At 47.5% G+C, this 22,386-nt stretch overlaps 1 protein-coding gene and 1 long non-coding RNA gene across 5 annotated transcripts in view; one reads left to right on the top strand and one right to left on the bottom strand.

Annotated features, from left to right (window-relative positions):
- The window catches only part of SLC31A1 (solute carrier family 31 member 1), a 26,296-nt gene extending 3,910 nt beyond the window's left edge, over positions 1 to 22,386 (bottom strand). The window contains exons 1-4 of one of the 4 annotated variants that reach the window (XM_068211573.1): positions 22,291 to 22,386; positions 3,110 to 3,259; positions 847 to 919; positions 334 to 502 (exon numbers count right to left, since the gene is read on the bottom strand). In XM_068211573.1, coding sequence (XP_068067674.1) covers positions 334 to 502; positions 847 to 919; positions 3,110 to 3,214 — 347 coding nt within the window. In that variant the 5' untranslated portion in view covers positions 3,215 to 3,259; positions 22,291 to 22,386. Of the gene's footprint in view, positions 1 to 333; positions 503 to 846; positions 920 to 3,109; positions 3,260 to 7,964; positions 8,265 to 15,841; positions 15,950 to 17,297; positions 17,517 to 22,290 lie in introns of those variants that run through there. The other 3 variants (XM_068211575.1, XM_068211574.1, XM_068211572.1) reach the window with 3 other exon arrangements.
- LOC137486352 (uncharacterized) lies at positions 8,475 to 9,953 on the top strand. The gene is made up of 2 exons (XR_011005697.1): positions 8,475 to 8,789; positions 8,950 to 9,953. It is a non-coding gene; the product is annotated as an uncharacterized lncRNA (long non-coding RNA).

Below are 22,386 nucleotides of genomic sequence, written 5' to 3'. Positions count from 1 at the left end.
GGCTCCTGTTCTGCAGAGGCCTTAACTACCTGTCAACAAAAGGATCCTGAGTGTTTTCTGTCGGGGTCACTGGATGTAACATCCAGACTCAGTTCCTCAGAACTCCCCTGAACGTGTTCATTACAAAAACCCCAAGTTCATCTGGCTCCTTGGTGCTTTCCTCCTTTTGCCCCCATCTTCGAGGATGCCCAAGTGTCCCCCATCCTCCACTGCCATGCAGCATCCCATTCTGGAGCCAGGACCCTCTCCAGAGATCAAAACTGGCTGCACAAAGTTTCTTCTGTGCCAGTTCCACCTGCAGAGCTTTGCTTTAGAATGAAATGCAATCCTTACCCCACGGTTTTGTGTGTCTCCATCAGGATGGTGCCATTGGGGCCGGGCACTGGCATGGAGTTATAGCGGATGCTGACTTGGGATTTACGGAGCAGACACTCCCGGGCAATCTTAAGGCCTTCATAAAACATGGCCAGGAAGAAGACAGCCACAAAAGCACCAGCCATTTCTGACAAGAGAGGAAACATTATTGTCTCTGGGCAAGAGAATGTGTCAGCAGAGTCACTGTGTGGTTGAACTCCATTGTGCTGCACAGGTCACGGCCAGGCTCCATGTGCATGCACAGGCAGGTGGGAAATGGGAATTTCATCCAGACTCTCACTGCAATTTCACCCATAAAGCAAAAGCAGCAATCACCTTTGCTAATAAAACCAAATTCTTGAACTCTACTAATATCTCCATTTTTCTTTCACCCCACAGATGCCATTTAAACCAGACTCAACACAGCACGTCCACAGATTTTTAGCACAAGTAACAAAGTAATTCCTGAAACATGTATCTTGAGTTACTAACCTCCAGGAGAATTGATTGTAAGTCCAGAGAACAGCAATGGCACATTCTCACAGCTGAAGTGGAAAGTCATGGCCTGCCCAAAACACAAAGAACACCAAGATGAGCCTGAAGAGCTCATCGCAAGGAGCTCAAGCAAGGTGTAGCAATGGGTTTGTATCAGAACAAGAACTCAGATCCATTTGTTTGGTCACCACCTCAACACCAAGAAACTCTCCAGCAGATCTGGTGTAACACACACAGTGAGACAGGGATGAGATGCTCCAGGCTCCAGTTCCCAGCTCCTTCAGGCAGCCCTGAGCAGGAGGCCCTGTCCTTCACAGAACTCCAGGAAAGTGCCTTCTCCTTGCTTTTGGAGCTCCTTTTCCCTCAGCATCAGCAGTCATCAGGGACTGGGGATGTCTCCGTGGAGCTCCTCCTTGGCTCCCCATCCCCTCAGGAACTGGGGTACGGGGCACTTTCCCTTCCCCACTTGAACCTCGTTTGGATGATACAGGTAAGGGTTGCACAGGTGAGTCCTCTGGTCCCCTCCTGCACTGTGCCAGCAGTGTTGTCTCCCTATGGAATTCCCAATATCCTGTGGGAAACATAGGCCTAAACACAGCTACACAAAGGGGTAAAGCCAGTTCACAGCTGCCCCTGGGTGAAAATAAGGGCTCCTGAGCCTGCACAGGAAGGGGAAAGAGCAAAGATCCCCAGGCCAGCTAGAGGTGATCCAAACCTCCCATCTAGGTAAATACAGCTTGGCATGTCTTGGGCACAGCTGCACACTGGGTTTTCACATGGGAAGTCCTGACCAAGCAAGAGGAACTTCTCTTTGAACTTCCCTCGTTGCTTAATTAAGGTTATTTGCTGAAGCTCAGAATTATGATTCATTTCAGCATCTGTAAGAATCAGCTCATTTTCCCCTGAGCAGAATTTACTGTAAAAGACCTTTCAGAGAGTACTTTCATCTCTTCAATGAATTGAACATATTTACATTTAAACAAAACCCACATAAACCAAAGAACTTCAGCTGAACCTGAGCCTGTTACTTGGTACTAGTGAGGAATGGGAAAACACACATTAAATGTGCTCAGTCTGTTATCTAAGATGCTGCACCTATGTAATGCCTTCCCTGACAGATTTGTTTGCAATATTAATTTAAAATCTGGTGCAATTACTCACAGTTTTCAGCTGCAGGGCAAGGCAGGGTCCTGTAACTATCCAGTGAACACTTGACATTTGTAAAGAAATGACATTTACATGGAAAGTAATGGCCCAGGGATGCCAATACTGAGCTGAGATGATGGGAAGAGCTTCACAAGGAGAGCAGTGACAGTGCTGGACTAAGAGCTCCACGTGGGCCATGCCCACCAAGGTTGTTCTGGTGCTCTCCTCTCCTGCTGTGACACTGGTTGCAATAGAAGTAGAAGCAGAGATTCTTGGTTCTCTCCTCAGGCATAGAGCTGGCAAACAAACTCCAACGATGGTTTGCAAAATCCACTCCTGAGAACACTCTCATATGAAATAGAAATGTGCCCTCTCTCCCCTCCTTTTGAAACTTCATCATAAACAGACATGTTTTAATAATCTCAAACTCACTCCTAAAGTATTTAGGAAAAGGAGAAAAAGCTGAAAAAGTTCCTAGAACTGGCTACACACAAACACTGATCCTCCGGCCATCTCCATGGAAACTCTGGCCAGGATCTCTGCAAAGCCTCAGTGATGCCAGAATGCACAAGCCTGAACCTGCTGGAATCAAAGTCCGCTGGAGCAGCAGGAATCAGGACCAATGCAGCCTTAATGCCAACATGGCAAAGAGCCCTGGCGCTGCTGTGCTCTGAGGGTTCAGGAGGGAAGGGCACAGAGGGAGCTTGGCACAGCCCCTCACACTGCTGGGCAATCCTCTCAGAGCAGCCTGGGGTTCTCCCTGCCAGCCTGGAGAACTCCATACATCCATTTCCTGCAGGAAAACTCTTGCTTTGCATCTCTGCCCTTAGCTGGCTGCAGAGCAGACACCAGGCTGGCTGCTGGAAAGGTTTCAAGAAAAAAAAAATTGCCAAAGGATCTCCACCTGTGAAATCCATTCCTGCTCTGTATCCCTCATGCCGCTCCTTCACTCCAGAAGACCCACAATGGGATCTGGGTTTAACCTGGATGGATTCCTGCCTTCCAAAGCTCAGCTTCATTTCCAGTTCTCCAGAGCACAGTTTTTAAGATGACAAGTTACTCTGAACCACAGACAAGGTAAAACTCTCTGGTTAATTCTGACTTCTCCACTTACCATCATCATCATGTCATGGCCGTGTCCCGAGGCTGGGGTGGAGGGGTGTTGATGCTCAGGAGGATGAGAGGTTGGCAGCATGGAGCTGTTCATGTGGTGAGACATCTTGAGGACAGAGAGATTCAGAAAGGCACATAGAAAAGTGGGACCCTGAAAAACAAACAAACAAAGAAGCCCTTTTCTAAACAGAATGTGGTTTCTCTACTGCTGCTGCATGAGAAAATATTCCAAGCCACTGAGAAGTGCTGCCTCTGGAAAACTCCTGGAGCTTCCTCATGGTTCTGCTCTGGCTACAGAGAGCACACAGTAGGACACTTTAGAGGAGGCGTGTCCCTCTGCAGCCTAATTTGAGATGGCACCTGGGGCAAGTGCTCAGCATAAAGGAACATTTCTTATTTACATGAGGGAAAAAACAGAGCCCCTTCCCAAGTGCAATCTTGCAAGAGGCAAAAATATCACAAGCACTACTTTAAATTGCATATACTAAAGGATCAAATTATAGGATTTCTCTTAATTGACAGTCATGCATTTTATTGGGAACATGTTTAACACAGAAATTGTGTTTGTTAGTACAAGACCTACTATCAGGCAAAGGTCTGCAACAGCTACAGGCAATCCAATTTCATTTCCTTGAGCTTTACATTGCCACATCTCCCCTGTAATCACATTACCCACAGTGAGAGAAACACTCAAGAGGCTGCCAGTCCCAATCCTTAATCTGGTTACCACAAATCAGGGATGTCTGGATACACTAAAAAAAAAAAAATAAAAATACCCTCTATGGTCACCTGTGGGCATGGCTGCTGCACTCGGGCCCAGCACTGCCTGGGCTGGCAATTGCTGATGGGAAATGAAAATCATCAGGTTGAAACAGCAACAGGAGAGAAAATAACCTGGGAATACCAGTCAGTCCTAAAAGCACAGCATCTGTCCTGCTGGACCCTGCCTGGAATCCTCTCTACCCTCCCACTCCAGTCCTGCACTGAAGTAAAACCAAGGGAAATAAAAAGCAAACTTTGGACACTTTAACAAATTAAAGTTTAAAAAGAAATGAGAGACAGACTTCCTTCCACAGAAATCATCCGGAGAGTTTACAAATGTGTTTTTTTCAGGTTTTTAAGCCAAAAGGCAGCATGGTGTTTGAACAGGTAGGCATGGCTATATTTAGATTGAAGAGAGGAAATGAGACTCAAGAAGAGCTTTCTGAACTGGAAGTAGCAAATAAAGCCCTGAAAGGCAGCTGGTGGTGAAGCTGGCTCAGCATGTGACAGTGACCCTGTGCAAGGGTCACTGGTGGCCCAGAACACCAGTGCCAGTGCAGCCCTGTGGAGCATCCATGACGGGATATCCAAGGGCTTTGGGGTTAAATTAAAGTGAGCAATGAAAGAAATTGAATATTTGGGGAAGGTAAGGAAACTCAGCAGTGCTGGGGAGGAACCCAAGAGAAAGACAGAAGTAATACCCTGCAAACACAAAAATGAAATAATGCTGGGAAGCACCAAGAAGTGACACCAGGTACCCACAGCTCAGGTATGTTCTCCATCTCTGGGCAGAAGAGGTTTGTAGCCCATCTCTTATTTCATCAGACAACCTCACAATACGCCCCTGGAAGCGAAGTTGGAATTGTGGAATCCAATGGCATTGGCTAAAGCAGAATGAATTCCTTGTTTCCATATTAGTCCATACTTCTGCTAATATTTTTTAGTTCACTTTGTCCTTGATTTGTGCTTAAATATTGAGACCAGAAAATGTTCACAGAGAGATAAAAAGGAGAGGGAACAATGCAAGCAGTAGCTCAGCTGACACAGAAAAACTTTACCAAGGGATACCTGCAGAATGCCCAGTGTGATTTCCATATGGCACAGCTTGGAAGACTATCCTGTTCAAGAGCTGAAATGTTCAGGCTCTAGAACTGCAGTCCCAAAACACTTGGAAAAGGAATCCTCTGCCAAAACACACAAACTTCAAATTGTCTTTTGCATCAGGGAAGGAAGAAGAATAGCCCAAGTGCTTCACCCGCAGGATCAAAGGTAAACGTGCTGGGAGAGGAAAGACGTAACACAAGAACTTCCCCTCTCCTGCAGCCAAAATCTCCTGGAATCACAGAACCATGGAATATCCTCAGCTGGGAGGGACCCACCCAGTGCATGTGCAGCCCCTGTCCCTGCCCAGACCCCCACCAACCCCACCTGGGCATCCCTGGCAGCGCTGGCCCAACGCTCCTGGAGCTCTGGCAGCCTCGGGGCCGTGCCCATTCCCTGGGGAGCCTGGGCAGTGCCAGCACCCTCTGGGGGAAGAACCTTTCCTGCTCTCCAGCCTGACCTGCCCTGGCCCAGCTCCAGCCGTTCCCTGGCTCCTGTCCCTGTCCCAGAGCAGAGTTTAGAGCTGTCCCTGTCTCCTCCCTCTTCTCTCAGTTGACTGATCCATTGCTTTTCCTTTGAATACAATATCCTCACCAGCGACTACTGTCCAATGATTATTTATTCATTTTAGGATTTCACATTCCTGCCAAGCTCAGCAGGTTTCAAAATGCTCCACAAAAGCCCTGGCTGGTTACCAGGTAAAACTGCCTTTGTGGCTGGGCTGTGTGCAGCTTTTCACTCCTTTCCTTCTCCCTAATCTTCATTTGTCTACAGAAAGGGAGAAACAGTGGATATGTTTCATGATATTTACTCTGTAGGAACAAAGAACATGGTCAGGTGTTCAGGAGTGGCTGCCTGTGGCTGCCTGTGGCTGCCTGAGTGGCAGGCCTTGGTACAGGTTACAAAGGGCACTGCTATCCCAGTGCTCCAACACCAAATCCAACCCCCTGCTGCAGTCACCCAATTGACTGAAGGACATTTTATGAGATCCTGAAAGGATGGGGTATTAAGTAGCTTAAGAGGAAATAACCTCATCTGAGCCACTTCAGCTGTGTCTTGTGTCACTGAAGGTAACAAACAGTGGATACATTTCTGTTTCAAAATAAATCTGTTCCAGTTGACATTCAGTTTCTTTACTTAAGTCTCAAGGTAAAAAACAATATATAGGGCAGCAGCAGCAACAGGTTAAAGGGTAATATTTCAAGCTGCAAATCCCTGGTTGGTTTGCACAGCTCCTAAGAAACAAGCTGACAGATGTGGAGCTCTGTGTGTCACAAGAAGGTGGTGCTTTAACAAGGCTGGCTCCATACCTGAAGGAAAAAAAAATCCACCCCCCACAAGTTTCTATTATTGTAAATTCTTTAAATAGGTTTAGCCTTGTACAAAGCCAGCCTTTCAGCAGGTATTTCTGCCTGAATGGGTGATCTCTGGCTGCTGCCTGCTCCATATGTTTGCACTGAAAGGGAGAGGCATTGGACTGGATTCCTGAGCATGGAGCCCTGGAGAGGGACCTGCCACAGCCCGTGGCTGCATCAGGCTCAGGGACTCTGAACACCTGAAGGGGACAGACCCCAGAGTGCACCTATCACAAGGGACACACACACAGAGTGATTTTTTGTGCTCTGCAGTAACCTACTGCCTAGAAAACAAACAGGGTGGAACAGGAGAGAGGAATGAGGAAATTCTCCTCCAGGGCTTCTTTCTTTCCCTCTCAGCACTGTTACCCCAGGTACGAGAAGCCACAGCCTCCATTTCACAACCCCTCAGATTTTTAAGGAGAACTGCAAGACTCAGAGCTACACACAGGACTTCTCTTCCTTTAAGCAGGACCTCAGGCAGGCCCTGCTCACACTGTGGTTCTGTCCCAGCCCTGCACTGCCACCGTGGCAGCTCTGCAAACCAGGCTGGAGCAGGACAGGTGCAGCCAGGAGCAGGATCTGACAGCAGCAAACTGTCAGCACCAGGACTCTCTCTCATCCTCTACCAACACCAAACCAGTGCTGTCTCACCTCACACATACCCGGAGGCCACAGTTTGCAACTCCAGGGCACAGAGAAGGGAAGGACAGGCAGGAGGTGGCAGGGCACATATGAGTGCAGGTAAACGAGCTGGACCCGATGAGATGCCAAAGCCAGAGCAGTCTTTTCAAGCAGGTCTCAGCCAAAGATCACTGCCATTACACATAACCCCCTCCACAGCTTCCCAATCTATTGCTTCTGCTGTGCTCATCCAGAGTCCTGCAATTTCATAGCAAATCCCAGTTTTTCCTGTGGCAAACACCCAAGGAAAATACACCTTTCAATGCCGAAACAGGACACACTACGGCAAAGATCTGCCAAGCTCCCAGGAAGTACTTTACAATCAGCTCAGTGTCAAACAGATCTTCCTTAAAGTCCCAAAGGGAATGAAGCCCCTTTCCAAATCAGAAGTCCAACAGGATTAACGCTGGACCCGAAATCAATGCCCATTACAGCATCAACTCTTCCCTTCTAAACAGTGCCTCATGTTTCCCAAACCAGTTCAGAAAACCCAAGGAATAAAATTCCACTGGCTCTGCCCAAAAGGACCAGAGCCTCAAAAATTCCTTCTCCAGTCTCCTTTAGAGCACTTATTTGTCCCACAGAGAGGGTGCTGCTGCAGTGGCCAGCACAGGACTGGCTCCTGCTCAGAACCCTCCTGACTCCTCTCAAAAATGCTGGAGTGATTCATACCCAAAGTCTCTCCACCAACACTTCTGATAGCAAAAACAGGTCAGGAGGTCCCTCTCTTCTCCTGAACAAGCAAGAAAGACTTGGTAATATTTACTAAGAATTAAAATCAAAGTTCCTGAGAGAAAGCCAAGAGAAAATTATTAAAAACGGCAACTGGAAAAGCAAAGACCTCTTGCTTACATTATCACATATGGCTCAGTGCTGTGTGACACAAAGGAATGCTACAGAAAAAGCACAGAAGGAATGGAAAAGGCACCCAGGAGTTCCCGGTGCTCTACTTACAGCAGTGCTGCTGGCAGACCGAGCTCCACTGGCTCCCAGCTTGTGGTCCCAAGCCCAATCCCTTTTTTGTTTAGCAGTGCTGTCAATGGAGTGGGAGGGAAGCAGCAGCCTGCAGACACTGCAGCTCTGTTCACTGGCTCTAGCTGTGGGCTCCACTGAGCTCCTCATCAGGAGACCTAAGCACTGCTTTTAGTTTATTCAATTTCCTGGCAAACTTTTCTACTTTAACTGCTTCCTTTCCAAATGGGTGGACTTGTGATTCTTCCAGGATGGCAGGCAGAGCTCCAGAGCTGCTTAAAGGCACAGCTGAGGGACAGAGCAATTCCACCTGTTCATGCTGTGGCAGCACCCAGCAATGGTGGCCAGGGCCCCTGGGCCAAGCTGTAAAGACACACTTTAAAGACACAGGGAACAAACACCACATTCTTCAGTAATGCAGCAGAACACGTGTTACAGATACACGCTGCTGTTTCCCAGTGTGAAAATTCCCCTTGGATCTCTCCCAAGCAGCTTCAGCAACCCCAGGCTGGCACTGAGACACAGGGAGGGACTGTGCTGTGCCCAGCACATTTAATTGCACACCTCTGTTTTTCCCTTGCACAATTCCTGAAGAAGGAACTCTTAGAGCTATATTAAGAACTCAAGGAATGTTTGTGAGCTCATAGCAGAACTGTGGCTTGCCCTGGTACTGCCTTACCACCTTGGAGTCTCATCCTAAAGTTTTTCCCAGAAGTTTAAGGCGTCACAAAAGCTCAACACAGCAGAAGGGGTTTGGATAGAGGGAAAGAGAAGGGCACAGCTCAGGAGCCTCAATACACACTGAGGGTGAGGCTGTACAAATTTGGATTTCCTGGGGCTTGTCCCTGATCATGGAAGCTTGCTGGATTCAAACTGGATCAGCAGAGCCAAGCAGGAACACACAGTGTGACACAGGGCACATTCTCCCTGTCTACCTGTGAGCAGGCTGAGCTCTTCCCACCCACAGGTTTCAGAACTTCTGAAGGATGATAGGCACTCTGGAGAATGTCCAGCTGGAGATGCCAGAGGCTGCAGTGCAGGGAGCAGAGAATAATGGGCAAAAAAAGAGCTGAGCAGGGCTGCAGACAACATCTTGTGTTCAGGTTCAAAACAGGACAATGCCTGGGCAGCCTCTATGGAAGGAATGCCAGGATGGAAGCAGTCAGCAGGGACAGGCAGCCAAGCTGGGAGCGCCCAGAGCCCAGCTCTCCCAGCACAGGCAAAGAATGGGCTTTTAAAATCATGTGCAGGGCTTTCATGTTTTGTGAGGGAAGAAATCCACACAGATCTGATCCTCTGCCATCACCTCCACTGAGGATCCCAGCTGGAACCATTACAGCACTGTTGTGGATGCTGAAGATAATGACAAAGTTTTGGCACATCAAAACCTCTCTGCTGTCCATGAGCCATGCCCATGACTGATGGGATTTACCCAGGCTGAGACAGATCCTTATTAAGGTGATCCTGACAAACCCCACAGTAAGGATGTGGGAGGAGAATGAAGTAAAACCACATCACCCACACAGGGAGGTTTGGGAGTGATGCTTTAAGCCACAGTTGAGCTCAGGTTCTCTGCAGCACGGGCAGATCACAGGGCTGGGGCCACCGATCACACCCTGCAGTACGTGTTCCTCCAAACACCCATCCTCCAGGCCTCCTGGTGCCATCATTTGCTTACTTTATTCTTACCAAATCCTTGTGTTTCTTGTATCAATATGTTTGTCCCTCTCTTTACCGGGTTGCTGTGTCCCCAGGGCTCAGGCTGCCCCTTCCATATGGAGCCATCACACAGCACCCACAGACATGACAAAAGCCCCAAACAGTGCTCCAGTTCCAGACTATGGATTCCAGTTGGGATGCTGGCTCACATAAGCCTCCTGAAGTTGCACCACATAATTTGGCAGCTTGATGCAGTTATATGCATTAATTAATATTTAATTAAAATGAAGATTAAAACAAGATGATGAAATATCAGCATATGTTTAATCCTTAAGGTCCTTAATGTCCTGTCCTCTGCTCTGAATCAAAGCATTCCTCAGCTAAAGCAACTAAAAACTAAAGTACTACAACTAAAGCAAAGCTGGTCACAGCCACTCAGCACAATCCCCATTACTTGAGGAGGGGCCAGAGCTCTTCCTCTCAGCATGGCTACAATAGTGGCCCTTTGATGGAGTTTGTTTTCATAGCAAACCTGTCTGGCCACCCTCTGTTAGAGGCTTCCCTAGAAGGGGACAGTCATTCCTAATCTCCCAGCTTCTGCAGACACCTCAGGAAATCTGTAATCTTTGAACAAGAAGAAAAAATAACCCAGGACAGATTGTTCTTAACAGGACAATATACTGAACTTCATTAAGTGAAGCACACACCATGTCGTTACCCACAGGCCCAGTGGAGTGAAAGGCAGCTGAAAACAACCCTGCAGAGCACAAAACCTCCAACTCTAAGCCTGGTAACATCAGAGGAAAGGCTGAGAAAAGCTGGCAAGAGCTGTGTAAAGGTGGCAAAATAATGGGGAGGCAGGCCGAGCCTCCCCTGTGGTCAAGCATTTTCCTCAGCCATACTGAAACTGCAGGAGACATCAAAGCAGTCAAAGGATGCTCATGAGAAGCGTGGCAAAACTGAGGAGTCCTTGCCAACCTTTTCCTGGCTGTAGACTCATTTCTGCAGAGAAGTCTGACCCAGCCCAGGTGCAAACACCTGGAACACACATAGAGTTTTGCATGGAGATCCAAGAGTGATCCTCCACTGTCTCCATCGAGCTGAGACCAGGCAGTTACACCAGATGATTCTTGAAGGTACCTTCCAACTTAATATTCCTATCCTATTCCTCTTCTATCCTACTCTACCCTACAACACCCCTCTGCTTGTGCTGGCCACCTCTCAACCCTTGCCTTGGTAGCACAGGTAAGATCCCTTCCACAATGACCACAGGAACCTCTAGCAAGAGGTGACAGAACCAACGCTGTCACACCTCAGTTTGTCCCTCACAAATTCAAGGTCAGCAATGCTCCCCTCATTTACAAAGGAGTGCCACACACATTCCCACACAGCCCAGTGAACATTAAGTTTTCCTTTGAAAAAAGCACTGCAATCTCAAACTAATCCATGCCTCTAACTGTTGGGCCAAATCTTGGGGTCCCCACGTACAGGTGCTCCCCAGGGCACCCCACTCTTGGCAGGACATGGGATAGCACCTTCTCTTCAGCACAGCAGCACAGCTCCTTGCACTCTGCTGTGGTGACAATGGTTTGGAAGGTGCACACCAGGCTTTGGGGCTCAGAGTCCAGCAGTAGCTACATGTGACTGGGGACCGTTCCCATGCCTTTGGAAATGCAACACGCTCCTTGCCCTGCCTAGTGCATAACAGTAGGAAGGGCATGACACCAGGAATTCCACTGGGATTGGGTCTGGCAGCTGCTGTGAATGCCATGGGGTGCAGGCTTGCAAAACAGTCTGTTTGGCAGATGTTGCTCAGAGCACATCTGTCCCAGAAGCCTGGATCAAGGGAGGGAGTTTTGGGTGACAGACAGATGCTGGAGGCTGTCACAAGGCTGAGGACACTTATCCACACAAGGGACTCTTATCCATATGAAGGACAACAGTCCTCTGACTCCTGCACTCAGGAGTGCCTCATCCTGTTCAAGCCCACCAAGAGCACAATTTCTTCCATTCTGTACATGGACAGTGTTTTTCCACCCCATTTTCATTTCTTCCACCATCAGCCTTTTGGATCCCTTATCTGCCCCACACTGCTCATTGTTCCCCTTTCTGTCTGGGTGGATGAGGCAGCTGTCCCCCTTTCTGGCATACAAGAGCACAGACATTTCTGGAAAGTGGCAGAATTGAGGCATCTCAGGACATGCAAGGGCTGAGGAGTGACTGCCATTCCCACAGCTGTCAAAGCAGAGGAGATGCTGTACCACAGCTGACTCTGATTCTGTCATCTGCAGAGCACAGCACCAGAGATACCAAAATGGCACAGGATGCCACGTTACAATTTCTTTATGAAACATCCAGGATAAAAGGCATGGCAACACCAAAATTCCTTATGGTCAATGCCAGCATCAATTCAGAGCTAGAACTGACAAGTTTCCATCAAAGGCAATCCCCAGGAGGCATCTACAGAAGCACTTCAACACTTGCTGTGCACATCAGAGCCTTCTGAAGCTATTAGCCCAGGTCTGCAGACCAGCAGGCCATACCATCAGAGCTTCACCTCTCTTCCTCACATCATCAAGGGCATGACACAGGAACACAGTAACACAAATCCAGGTCACAAAGTCCCCAGGATTCAGTAGCCAGGGAGGAGAAATCTGGCAGGAAGGGAGGAAGTTGAGGCAGAGATAAGGCAGAATGGCTCAAAGGCCAGGGGAGTAAGAGCTGTGTTGAGATGGAGGAGCAGGAGGGTGGATGGTGCTCAGTCAGGAGTCACCCAGGAACCTCCTGCTAAAAACTCTCAGCATTCACTCATCAGCTGAGGACAACCGAGGATCCTGAGCAGTGAGGAGACACGAGACAGCACCAGGAAGTGGAGACAGAAAAGCAGGGCCATGTGACCCATATTTTCCAAGATTACATAATTCCTGAATAAACAGATACTCCCTTATCCTCAGTGGTGGTTTTTGCTCAGATGTTACACAACCAAACACAGGAATGGTGACCAGGGAGATGTGATCCATATGGCCAGAGAGCAGGAACCATCCTGCTGAGAATAAATAGGACAGAGTCCTGAGCCTTGTGATACTCTTCAAAAACTTTTTAATATAAAAATGTATTACTATTTGGAACCCCATCTTGCAAGACGTGTATTCTGTAAGATTAGACAACTTTTGCTTCCTTAGAAAAACCAAGCCTAGTGGAGAATTTCACTTCCTATTTCATATCCCCTAATCAAGAGCAGTTTCTTGCTTGTATTCCTCTACCTATAATAGGCACTTATTAAATGAAGGGAGAAGTTTTCCCTCCAAATGAAAAAAAACAACAACCAAAAAAAAAAAACCAAAAAACAAACACCTCAAACAAAAAACCAAACAAAAACTAAAAAAAACCCCGACCAATCAATCAAACAAACAAAAACAACCCAAACAAACAAACAAAAAAAAACCCCCCACTATTTGCATACAAGGTTCTTTATCATGCTCACTAACTCAGCATCCAGATTCCTGCACATATAACACCTCCTGCACCACTTACACCTATGGAAAGGAGCCCGTCTCCCACAAAAATGTGTCTGTCCACAGGGTAAGGACACAGATTATTGTTTGTGGCTGTTCAGTGGCCACATGCAGAAGCACTCCATCTCTAAGGAATGACAGATATGTCAGCATGCAAGACAGGGAACTACTTGCAAGCTAATCCTGACAAACCATTGTTCCATGGTTTGCTGGAGTGGGAAGGACACACCAGGCTACACCACAGCATAAACAGCTCTGACCAGATTGATTTTATGGTGTCTTCAAGCCTTAAACCCTGTAAAACTGTGAAATAATCTCAGGAGACACAAAAAAAAAAAAAAGACAAAAAAAACAAAACAAAAAAAAAAAAAAAAAAAAAGAGTCAAAAAGTGTATTCCCAAGAAAGGAAGCACAAATTTCCTCAGAGCCAAAAGTGATTCAGTGTGTCCTAGAAGTGCATTAGTGGGCCTATAATACAAGTGAAGGATCACACACAGAATCACTGGGTTGGAAGAGACCTTCAAGATCATCGAGTCCAACCCAGCCCCAACCCCTCACCTAAACCCTGGCACCCAGTGCCACATCCAGGCTTTGTTAAACACACCCAGGGATGGTGACTGCACCACCTCCCCGGGCAGCCATTACAGAGCTTTATCACCCTTTCCATGAAAAGCATTTTCCTAATACCCAACCTGTATTTCCCTTGGTGCAGCTTGAGGCTGTGTCCTCTGGTTCTGTCAGTGCTGCCTGGAGGAAGAGCCCAACCCCACCTGAGCACAGCCACCTTTCAGGAGCTGTACAGAGTGATCAGCTCACCCCTGAGTCTCCTTTTCTCCAGGCTGAGCACCCCCAGCTCCCTCAGTGGTTCCTCACAGGGTTTGTGTTCCCAGCCCCTCTCCAGCCTCATTGCCTCCTCTGGACGTGCTCCAGGTCCTCAACGTCCTTCCCAAACTGAGGGCCAGAACTGAACACAGCACTTGAGGTGTGCCCTCACCAGTGCCCAGTCCAGGGGCAGAATGACCTCCCTGCTCCTGCTGGCCACACTAGTCCTGATCCAGGCCAGGATGCTGCTGGCTTTCTTGGCCACCAGAGCACACTGCTGGCTCATGTTCAGTCGGCTGTCAACCAGTACCCCTGTTATCTGTTATCACCTCTTTACAGATGTTATCTTGCAACAGCATAAATACCTTTGTCCCATGCAGGTAAAACTAAACCTGAGGGTAATAAATGGACGGCACTGGTTTATTAGAGGCCTCATAAAAGGGAGCCCAGTACAGGTGATTCACTGGAGATTCCCAGATCTTACCCCATTTGCCCATTTTCACACAGCTAATTTTCCCTCTCTGGCTGCTTTTCAACATTATAATCAGACTTAGCCCAGAAAAGGCAATACTTGTACAAGTTCTGAACTGACTTTCAGGTGTTTTGAGAAGCTGAATAACAAGAAAACCACACTCCAAAACTCTTGGTTAATTTTTAGGAGGCCATTCCACACGTATGATATGACACATACTGGTTTAAGCAATTCGCACTCATTTTTCCATGTCCAGTACAACCACACACACCTTCCACCACATGGGAAAGCATCCTTGCAGAGCAATTCCCTTCCACTCCTTTCTTTTCATATTTAAGCAGTTGTTTGTGTGTAATTACCCCTCAGAACATGTCCATGTGCAGACACAGCGTTTTAAGGTGGCCACTCAACCGTTCCCCTTCCCTGGAGCTGCCACGTTCCAGCCTGTGTCAAATGCTGCCTCAACATCCACACGTTGATGTCAGCTCCTGCTGGGATACTCTGGGATTTCCAGCTCCTGCTCTGGCGTGTCAGGGTCACCTCTGAAATGCAGGCTTTGACTAAAGGCCTAAGAGCTCACAAGACTGACTTTTAGAAAATACCTTTTCTTGCAGAGGAAAAATGGATGTGTGTTCATTTCATTTTGCAGCACCATCCATGACTGTCCCTCGACACAAGAACCTGTTCTACACAGCCAAGAATCAAATTCTTTTCTGCCTCCAATAGTTGTTTTGAGAAGCCTCAAGCTGTTCAGGGCAAAATGCAAGGCAGAACTCAGGTCACAAGCAGCAAAATCCATTCCAGTGGGTTTTTAATTAAGCCCAGGAAGTCAACCTCTGTTTTGGCAGATGGTTAAGGCCAAATATCCATCACCAGAGGCACCTTCCTGCTCTTGATCCATGATCTTGGCAAACAGCAAATGGATGGCACAGTGATATATAAACAGCTTCCAGGTAGTAATGCAAATACTTGTAAGGGTTCAGAGAATAAATTCATAGCCCCAATCCATGGAACAGAGCATTCTCCCTTTGAGAATGCAACTGAACTATTGGAAGTATGATTGAAATTACTGAGTCACTGAAAATACAATCTCAGCAAGGTAAAAGATCTCCAGTATCAAGAAGAGGAAAAGAGCAATCAATTCTCTGGAAAGGAACTTATCTTTGGAAGAGCCTTGGCCTCATGACACTCTTCTGACAGGAAGAGCCATGACTGTAGGCCATGGAAAGCCAGAACAAAAGCCATCAACAATTTTTCTATGAGGGATGAAACACCACTCTGGGAAAGAGCTTAAATGCTGGCTTTTTCATCATTTTCAAACCCCTGGACAGCCACAAAGCTGCTAATCCAAAGCAGAAATGATTCAGAGCTAAAAAATGCTGAGTACTTACTCTTCCAGAGACAGGTTTTCCATGTACCAACTCCAGCAGAGCCTTTTTCTCCAGAGAGGCAACAAGTCTGAGACTGATCAAAGTTTCTCAACCCTACATAATGCTGACAAGCACATTATTATCTCTATCAAAGGGTAATCATTAACTACTGCTCAGATTATTTTAGGACTAGACCAAGCACTGGGATGCTCATACAGAGATCCACAGAGCAGCACAAGCAGCTCCTGAGTCTCCCTCACGAGATCTTTGCACAAATGCAAAGAGATTTTAGAACTCTCTGATTAAGTGCATTGCAGAGATTACTTTCCAACACATTAACCAAAAAACATTTCAAACATTCATGTCTATTAGATAAATTAGTGGTCTGCTTGCTTCTGGATAGTGTAACAAAGCAAGTTAGTTTATTTTATTGTTTAAGTATTCTAGTATTCAAACTAAGAGAGAGCAGGTTTAGGTAAGATATTAGGAAGAAATTATTCCCTGGGAGGGTGGGGAGGCCCTGGCACAGGGTGCCCAGAGCAGCTGTGGCTGCCCCTGGATCCCCTGGAAGTGTCCAAGGCCAGGCTGGATGGGGCTTGGAGCAGCCTGGGACAGTGGAAGGTGTCCCTGCCCATGGCAGGGGTGGAACAAGATGAGCTTTAGGGTCCCTTCCACCCCAAATCACCCTGTGACTCTATCTGCCCCATAACGAAGAAATGTGATGTTTGCAAAGCTATCAGCCAGTTTTTAGGAGCATTGGGAAGTGAGGAAAAAATAACAAGGCAAATAAAGCATCAGTTGTGCAGAAATTCTTCAACACTGTGTACAAGACAAACCTTGTCAGGGTAACTGGCTCTGGGACCTCTCTGCTTGGAAAGCTGGAGCCAACAACTGCTATGGAAAAAAAAAAGGGACAAAGCAGAAAAAGTGCAAGAACATCTGTGCTGTGCCCTGCAACACAAGGGCCTCGTGGTGGGGGCTGTGGTTTTAAGCAAGAGTTACACAAAACGGGATCAACTGACAAGCAGTGCACATGATCCTGCTGTTATGATGTCCTGGAGGGTTTTACTTGAGGAATTCAGAAAATTTTTAAAAAGCCAGGCTGCTGCCAAGAGTTTTTTAAACTAGTAGCAAAATAATCAGAATCAAGTGTATTAGGCTTTACCACCCATGCAGAAGGATATCCCACAGACACTGCTCTGTGCCTTTTATGAAATGAGCATAAAAATGGTTTTACAAGTATAACCAAGCCTAGAACAGGAACATGAGGGCAGCTGTGAAACTCCCAACTAACCTTGTTTGCAGCTGTTCAGGTTTCAGCCTTACAGTGTCTATAACATGCTCCTCCAGCACACTTCAGCCTCACTTGACACCACCTTAAACACTGAAGTTCAGCACATCCTCTTGAGATAATGTCTTATCCCAAGTTAATGAAGGGCATCAAAGCCAGTGGTAACTTAATTTGTATAAAACCCACCTGGCAGTGAACCCAGAAATTGTGACTCAGTCTCTTGTCAAATCCATTAGTCCAGGAGCTCAGACAAACAAGGGACCCAAGAAAACCAGATCACAACATTGATTGCATTTCACTTGCACTGTATCCTGAGGCTGGGTGTGTTCCTCAGGAGCTTGTGCTCCCACTTCCCTTATCATTTTGATGTACAAGGGTTGATTTACCCATTGGAAATGCCTCCCACGGAGCCACACTGATGGCAGCACTGCGGTGACTTCCTGAGGGTGCAGGAGAGTGAATCGGGATGGCTCCACTGGGAGCAATGGCTTTGAGTCTGCTCCACGTTTGTTAGTGTTTCTCCTACCCAAGTAAAAGATGCAAGCTGGAAAATGCAGTCCAGCTGTGCCAGTGAGCTGTTTGAGCCTCATTAGAATGCCTTTTGGAGCAGGGAAGGTAAATGGGGGAAGCAAGGGAGTGATGGGATCCCTGGCTCCCAGTCCAGCCTCTGGCAGAGCCCAGCCAGGGTGGCACGAGCTGCTGCCATCGTCCCAGCCCGAGTGCAGCCACCACTTACAGACATCACACAAGGAGCAGGCTGGGTCACAGGGATGTGCCTCTCCCTGAGGAGGCTGGAGGTGTATCCCTTTCCAGGAGCTGCTTTTCCCAGCTCTCCGGAGCAGGCCAGCCAGTCTGCTCACAGCATTAGCTCAGGATGAGCACCGCACCTCACAGGTGGCCTCTAAGCACTTCTTAATCCTACAAAGCCAAGTCCAATTACATTCTCTCTAATGTGAAACAAGTCTGAAAGTGCATTTGCCAGGCACTCCTTCCCCCAACAGATGCAGTCTTTAGGCAAAAAAAACCAGCCAAGACTGTCAGGGTTCCCCTTATCCTGGTTAGCCAGAAGATCAACTAAATATATCACAAAGCTCATATTCCAAGCTTCTGTACCTTCATCAGAGGAATGAGATCTGACTCCGTGATAACTAATGAGCAAGTGTGGGAAAAGAAGCTTTATGGAAGTGAATGCTCTTCCACAGTCTCAGGAGAGCTTGGGGCACTCACTGTAAGTTCCATGCCAGAACACCTCCACTCTGTTCCCAGTTTCCTCCCAGCCTCTCAGGATTCATAACAGGACAGGTGCTCTAGAGCTACCGTGGTCTAGTCATTTAGATAAATATAGACTAAATAAATAAATAAATAAATAAAAATAGACTAGAGCTCTAGTCATTTAGATAAAGTGAAAAGATTACATGCTTGTACAACTTTTTCAGCAGATGATAAATGCTGTTTATATCTGTGATACAGCAGACGTGAGATTTTTCTAAGATTATATCCACAGAGAGGAAAAGAGCAGGAAGCAAAGCCATTGTTCTGGCTGCAGTCACAGTTGCTGAAGTGCTACTGGAAATCAGCTGGAGACCCTTGAAGATATGAACTGATACACAGGGAAGAAAAGACAATGGGAAATTACATTTAAAACTGTAGAAATAAAAAAGCAAAACTAAAAAGAAGCTATTTCATCACAAACTCCCACTTCTAGATTGGCTTCTAAACCAGGAAAGTCTAATTCCAGGACCAACAAATGAAAGGCTTTAGAAAGTACAGCAAAATAGGAGTTTAATTTGTTTACAATAACTAGTCCTATTATTCTCTGCATTAGCAGATTCCAGCTTTCAGATGAAAAAAGGTTAATGAAAAAAATCACTGGCATCGTGTTCTCCAGCACCTGATTGGGAACATTTCCAGAAAATTAGATTGAAACAAAAGGCAATGGAGTAGATTAACTAAGATTGAATTTCCCAGAGAAAAACAGCATAAACTAGATTGAGTCTTTTTCATCCTTCCCTAAGAAAAAAATTGCCAGGACTCCCAGTGATTTCCTGGCAGACTTGTGGAGAAGTTCATGCTGGCAATGTGCTTCAGCTCAACTTCCCAAAATTCTACTGCAGGCTCCTGCTAACTTTCAGGTGACCTTCAGGCCAGAGCAGGGAAGGCAGCTCTGCAGAGCCATGGCAGCTTTCTGTTGGGTAGAGGAGTCTTCATAGCAAATAGAGAAACCAAGGAGGAAAGGAGAAAATAGTTCATTTTAGTTCAAAGAACAAAAAGTCCTGTCTTCTCTTGGACCTAATGTCTGACTGGAAAACAAGCCAGCTGAAAGGAAACTCTTCAGGGCCCTGCTCAAAACTCACCCTGTGAACATGGTACATTTTGTCATTTACTTGTAATATAAAACTGGCAAAGATTATTCTCAGTGCCATCCCTTCTCAGGCATTAAGCTTTTGTTCAAGGATACAGGGTCTCACTAATCCAAATCTTGACGGTACATTGTGAAGGGAAAAGTGATGTGAAAAATCCCCCCAAACCTAGGGATGATACCTTTAAAATAAAAAAAAAGTGCAAAAGTGACTTGGAAAGGTGATTTAATTCCCCCTCTCTACTGGCAGAAATTATCCTAATTCTCAGCTTAGTTAACAACCTGGCCTAGATGAGAAATCTGATATGAAATGAAAAGCAGCCAAATCTCAGTAGAAAACAGTTGTGCAAAATTCCTCCGTTCTCAACACAAAGTTGTGTGGGAGCCTGCAATTCCAGCCAGTTCTTGTATTTTCAGTAACTTGTTTTGGGGGGGGGGGGGGGGGGGAGAACAAAAGCAGCAAAACCCTGCTTACTGCAACAATCTTTGTAGCAAAAAGCATCACTTTAATTTTGTATTGTACAGCAGAGCAGTCACATCTTCACCAACAAATCCTTAGCACAAAACCAATCTTCATTTAAACAGCAACATTCACACATTATTCCCAGTGCCCCCTTTTTAATGAAGGATGGGAAAAAAATAATGCAGAGTCCAAAGCCTGATGAATGCCTCAGGAAACATTACATCATAAATTACAGGATTTGGGATTATTAACTTAAACGCTAACTTATCCTATAAGATCCTATATTGTTACTCATGAAAAATCCTGCAAAAGCTTTACTGACCTCAGGCTCAAGCAGAGGCAAGTTAAGATCAAACAGACTGAAAATCAACTTAATAAACACTTGTGAGGAGCGTTTCATCCACCTGGGCAAAAAAAGCAGGACTAGTAAGCATTCTGGAGCTTCAGGCACAAACAGGAAGAATTGGCCTCTGCCTGGGAACTGTGTGGAACCACAAGCCCACTGCACACTCAAATACAGATGAGGACTATGAACAAAGTTTAAATTAAAAAAGGACGAGTGGCTAATATGTGATGCTTGCTGAGTGCTGCAGGTTGTGCTGCTACAGCCTCTTCCCAACCACACTGGCATTAAAACTGGCCAGTGCTGAATCCCAGGAAAAAAAAATAGGGAATATACACAGGTGTAACATTAGGCTAGGAAGATGGTGAAGGGTCTGAAAGGACCACACAAGGAGCACCTGAGGGCACTGGGATTGTTCATCCTGAAGGGGAAACTGAGCTCAGAACTCACCAGGGATTGCAGCTCCTCCTGAGGGACAGCTCCAAGCTCTGCTCCATCCTGAGGGAATGGCCTCAGGTTAACCCAGGGCAGGCTCAGGCTGGAGAGCAGGAAAGGTTCTTCCCCCAGAGGGTGCTGGCACTGCCCAGGCTCCCCAGGGAATGGGCACGGCCCCGAGGCTGCCAGAGCTCCAGGAGCGTTGGGCCAGCGCTGCCAGGGATGCCCAGGTGGGGTTGGTGGGGGTCTGGGCAGGGCCAGGGGCTGCACTGGATGATCCTGGTGGTCCCTTCCAGCTGAGGATATTCTGTGATACCTATACCTAAAAAACCTAAATTGAAGTGCCACACCAGAACTTAGCCACATGGGTCTTCACCACTTAAAACTACCTTAACAACCAACCAGATAGAAGTACAGGAAGCAAAGCAACAAACTCTCCTCATCCAAGGGACCACATTCCCCATTGGAAGGAAGTTCATGCCCACCTGCCTTGCCAAGGTCAGAACAATCTCATCCCACTGGGAATTTACACCAAATTATTGTGGGTTTGGTTTTTGGGTTTTTTTTAACAGAAATAAGATTCTGACCCTATCAAGGTTTCATTCTAAATTCATCACACACTCTGCAATATAAAAGCTGCTTAACACTCCCTTTTATCTTCTCCCTTTAGAAGTGGAATCACTGATATCTCAATCATTGCAATAAACTCCCGAATTGCTACACACTCAGCTCCAGAACACACCTGGCAACTTCCTGCTCAGACTCAAATATCCAGTCCGTAACTGACGGTACAAACTTCCAACCAGTGCCAGCAAATACCCAAAGCCAAGAAATATCAACCCTTATTGCCATTCTGACCTCCTGCACATTGCTCTTCTGCATTTCAACATCATTTGGATCTCAGGCGAAATTAGAGCCCGTCGGTCTCACAAAGCACACAGAGATACCAGCTTTCCAAGAGAGGAAAAACACAGGAAAACCACAACATACCACAAAAAACTCATTAAGCAAACCAACAAAAAGGTGTATTTCTCAAGGTACGAGTTGAAACGTGGGAAACTGCTTCAGAGGGGCGGCTCAGACGTTTATCCACTCAAGAAACGATTCCGATGTTAAGAACACAGGGCATGGCCGGTGCCCTCGGGTAACGAGAGACGGCGAACCGGGAGCACAGCAGCGCCCGGGTGTCCCCAGCCCTTCCGCCCGAGCCCCACGGACCCACAGGGCCCTCAGCGGAGCCACGCGGGCCCTCAGGCTCAGCCCGGAGCCCGGCGGGTCACGGCTCCCTCACGGCAAGGGCAGCCCGGCGGCCGCGGGGCCCGCCTGTCACCTTGGGAACCGCAGGGCCGGGCTGGACGCCTCGCCCGGGGACCGGGGAGCGCAGCCTGCACCCACCCCGAGCTCGCCCCGCACCTCCACCTTCACGTCGCAGGGCTGCCCGTCCCCTCGCGCCCCTCGGCGGCCCCGGCCCGAGGTCCCGCGTCCCGGCCCGAGGGCACGGGGGCGGCCGTGGCGCCGCCTCAGGCGGGGGGCGCGGGGGGCACGAGACCTCCCCCCCCCGAGCCCACCCGTCACTCACCGCGCGAGCGCCACGAGCCGCGGCCTTGCCCCGCCCCCGCGGCCAAGCCCCGCCCCTACCGGCAGCCCCCGAGTTCTCGCCCTCCGCCGCGCCCGC

The sequence above is a fragment of the Anomalospiza imberbis genome, chromosome 21 (assembly GCF_031753505.1).
Source record: "Anomalospiza imberbis isolate Cuckoo-Finch-1a 21T00152 chromosome 21, ASM3175350v1, whole genome shotgun sequence".
Taxonomy (NCBI): domain Eukaryota; kingdom Metazoa; phylum Chordata; class Aves; order Passeriformes; family Viduidae; genus Anomalospiza; species Anomalospiza imberbis.
The sequence above is the reverse complement of the archived record's forward strand: the minus strand, read 5'-3'. Positions and strand labels throughout refer to the sequence as shown.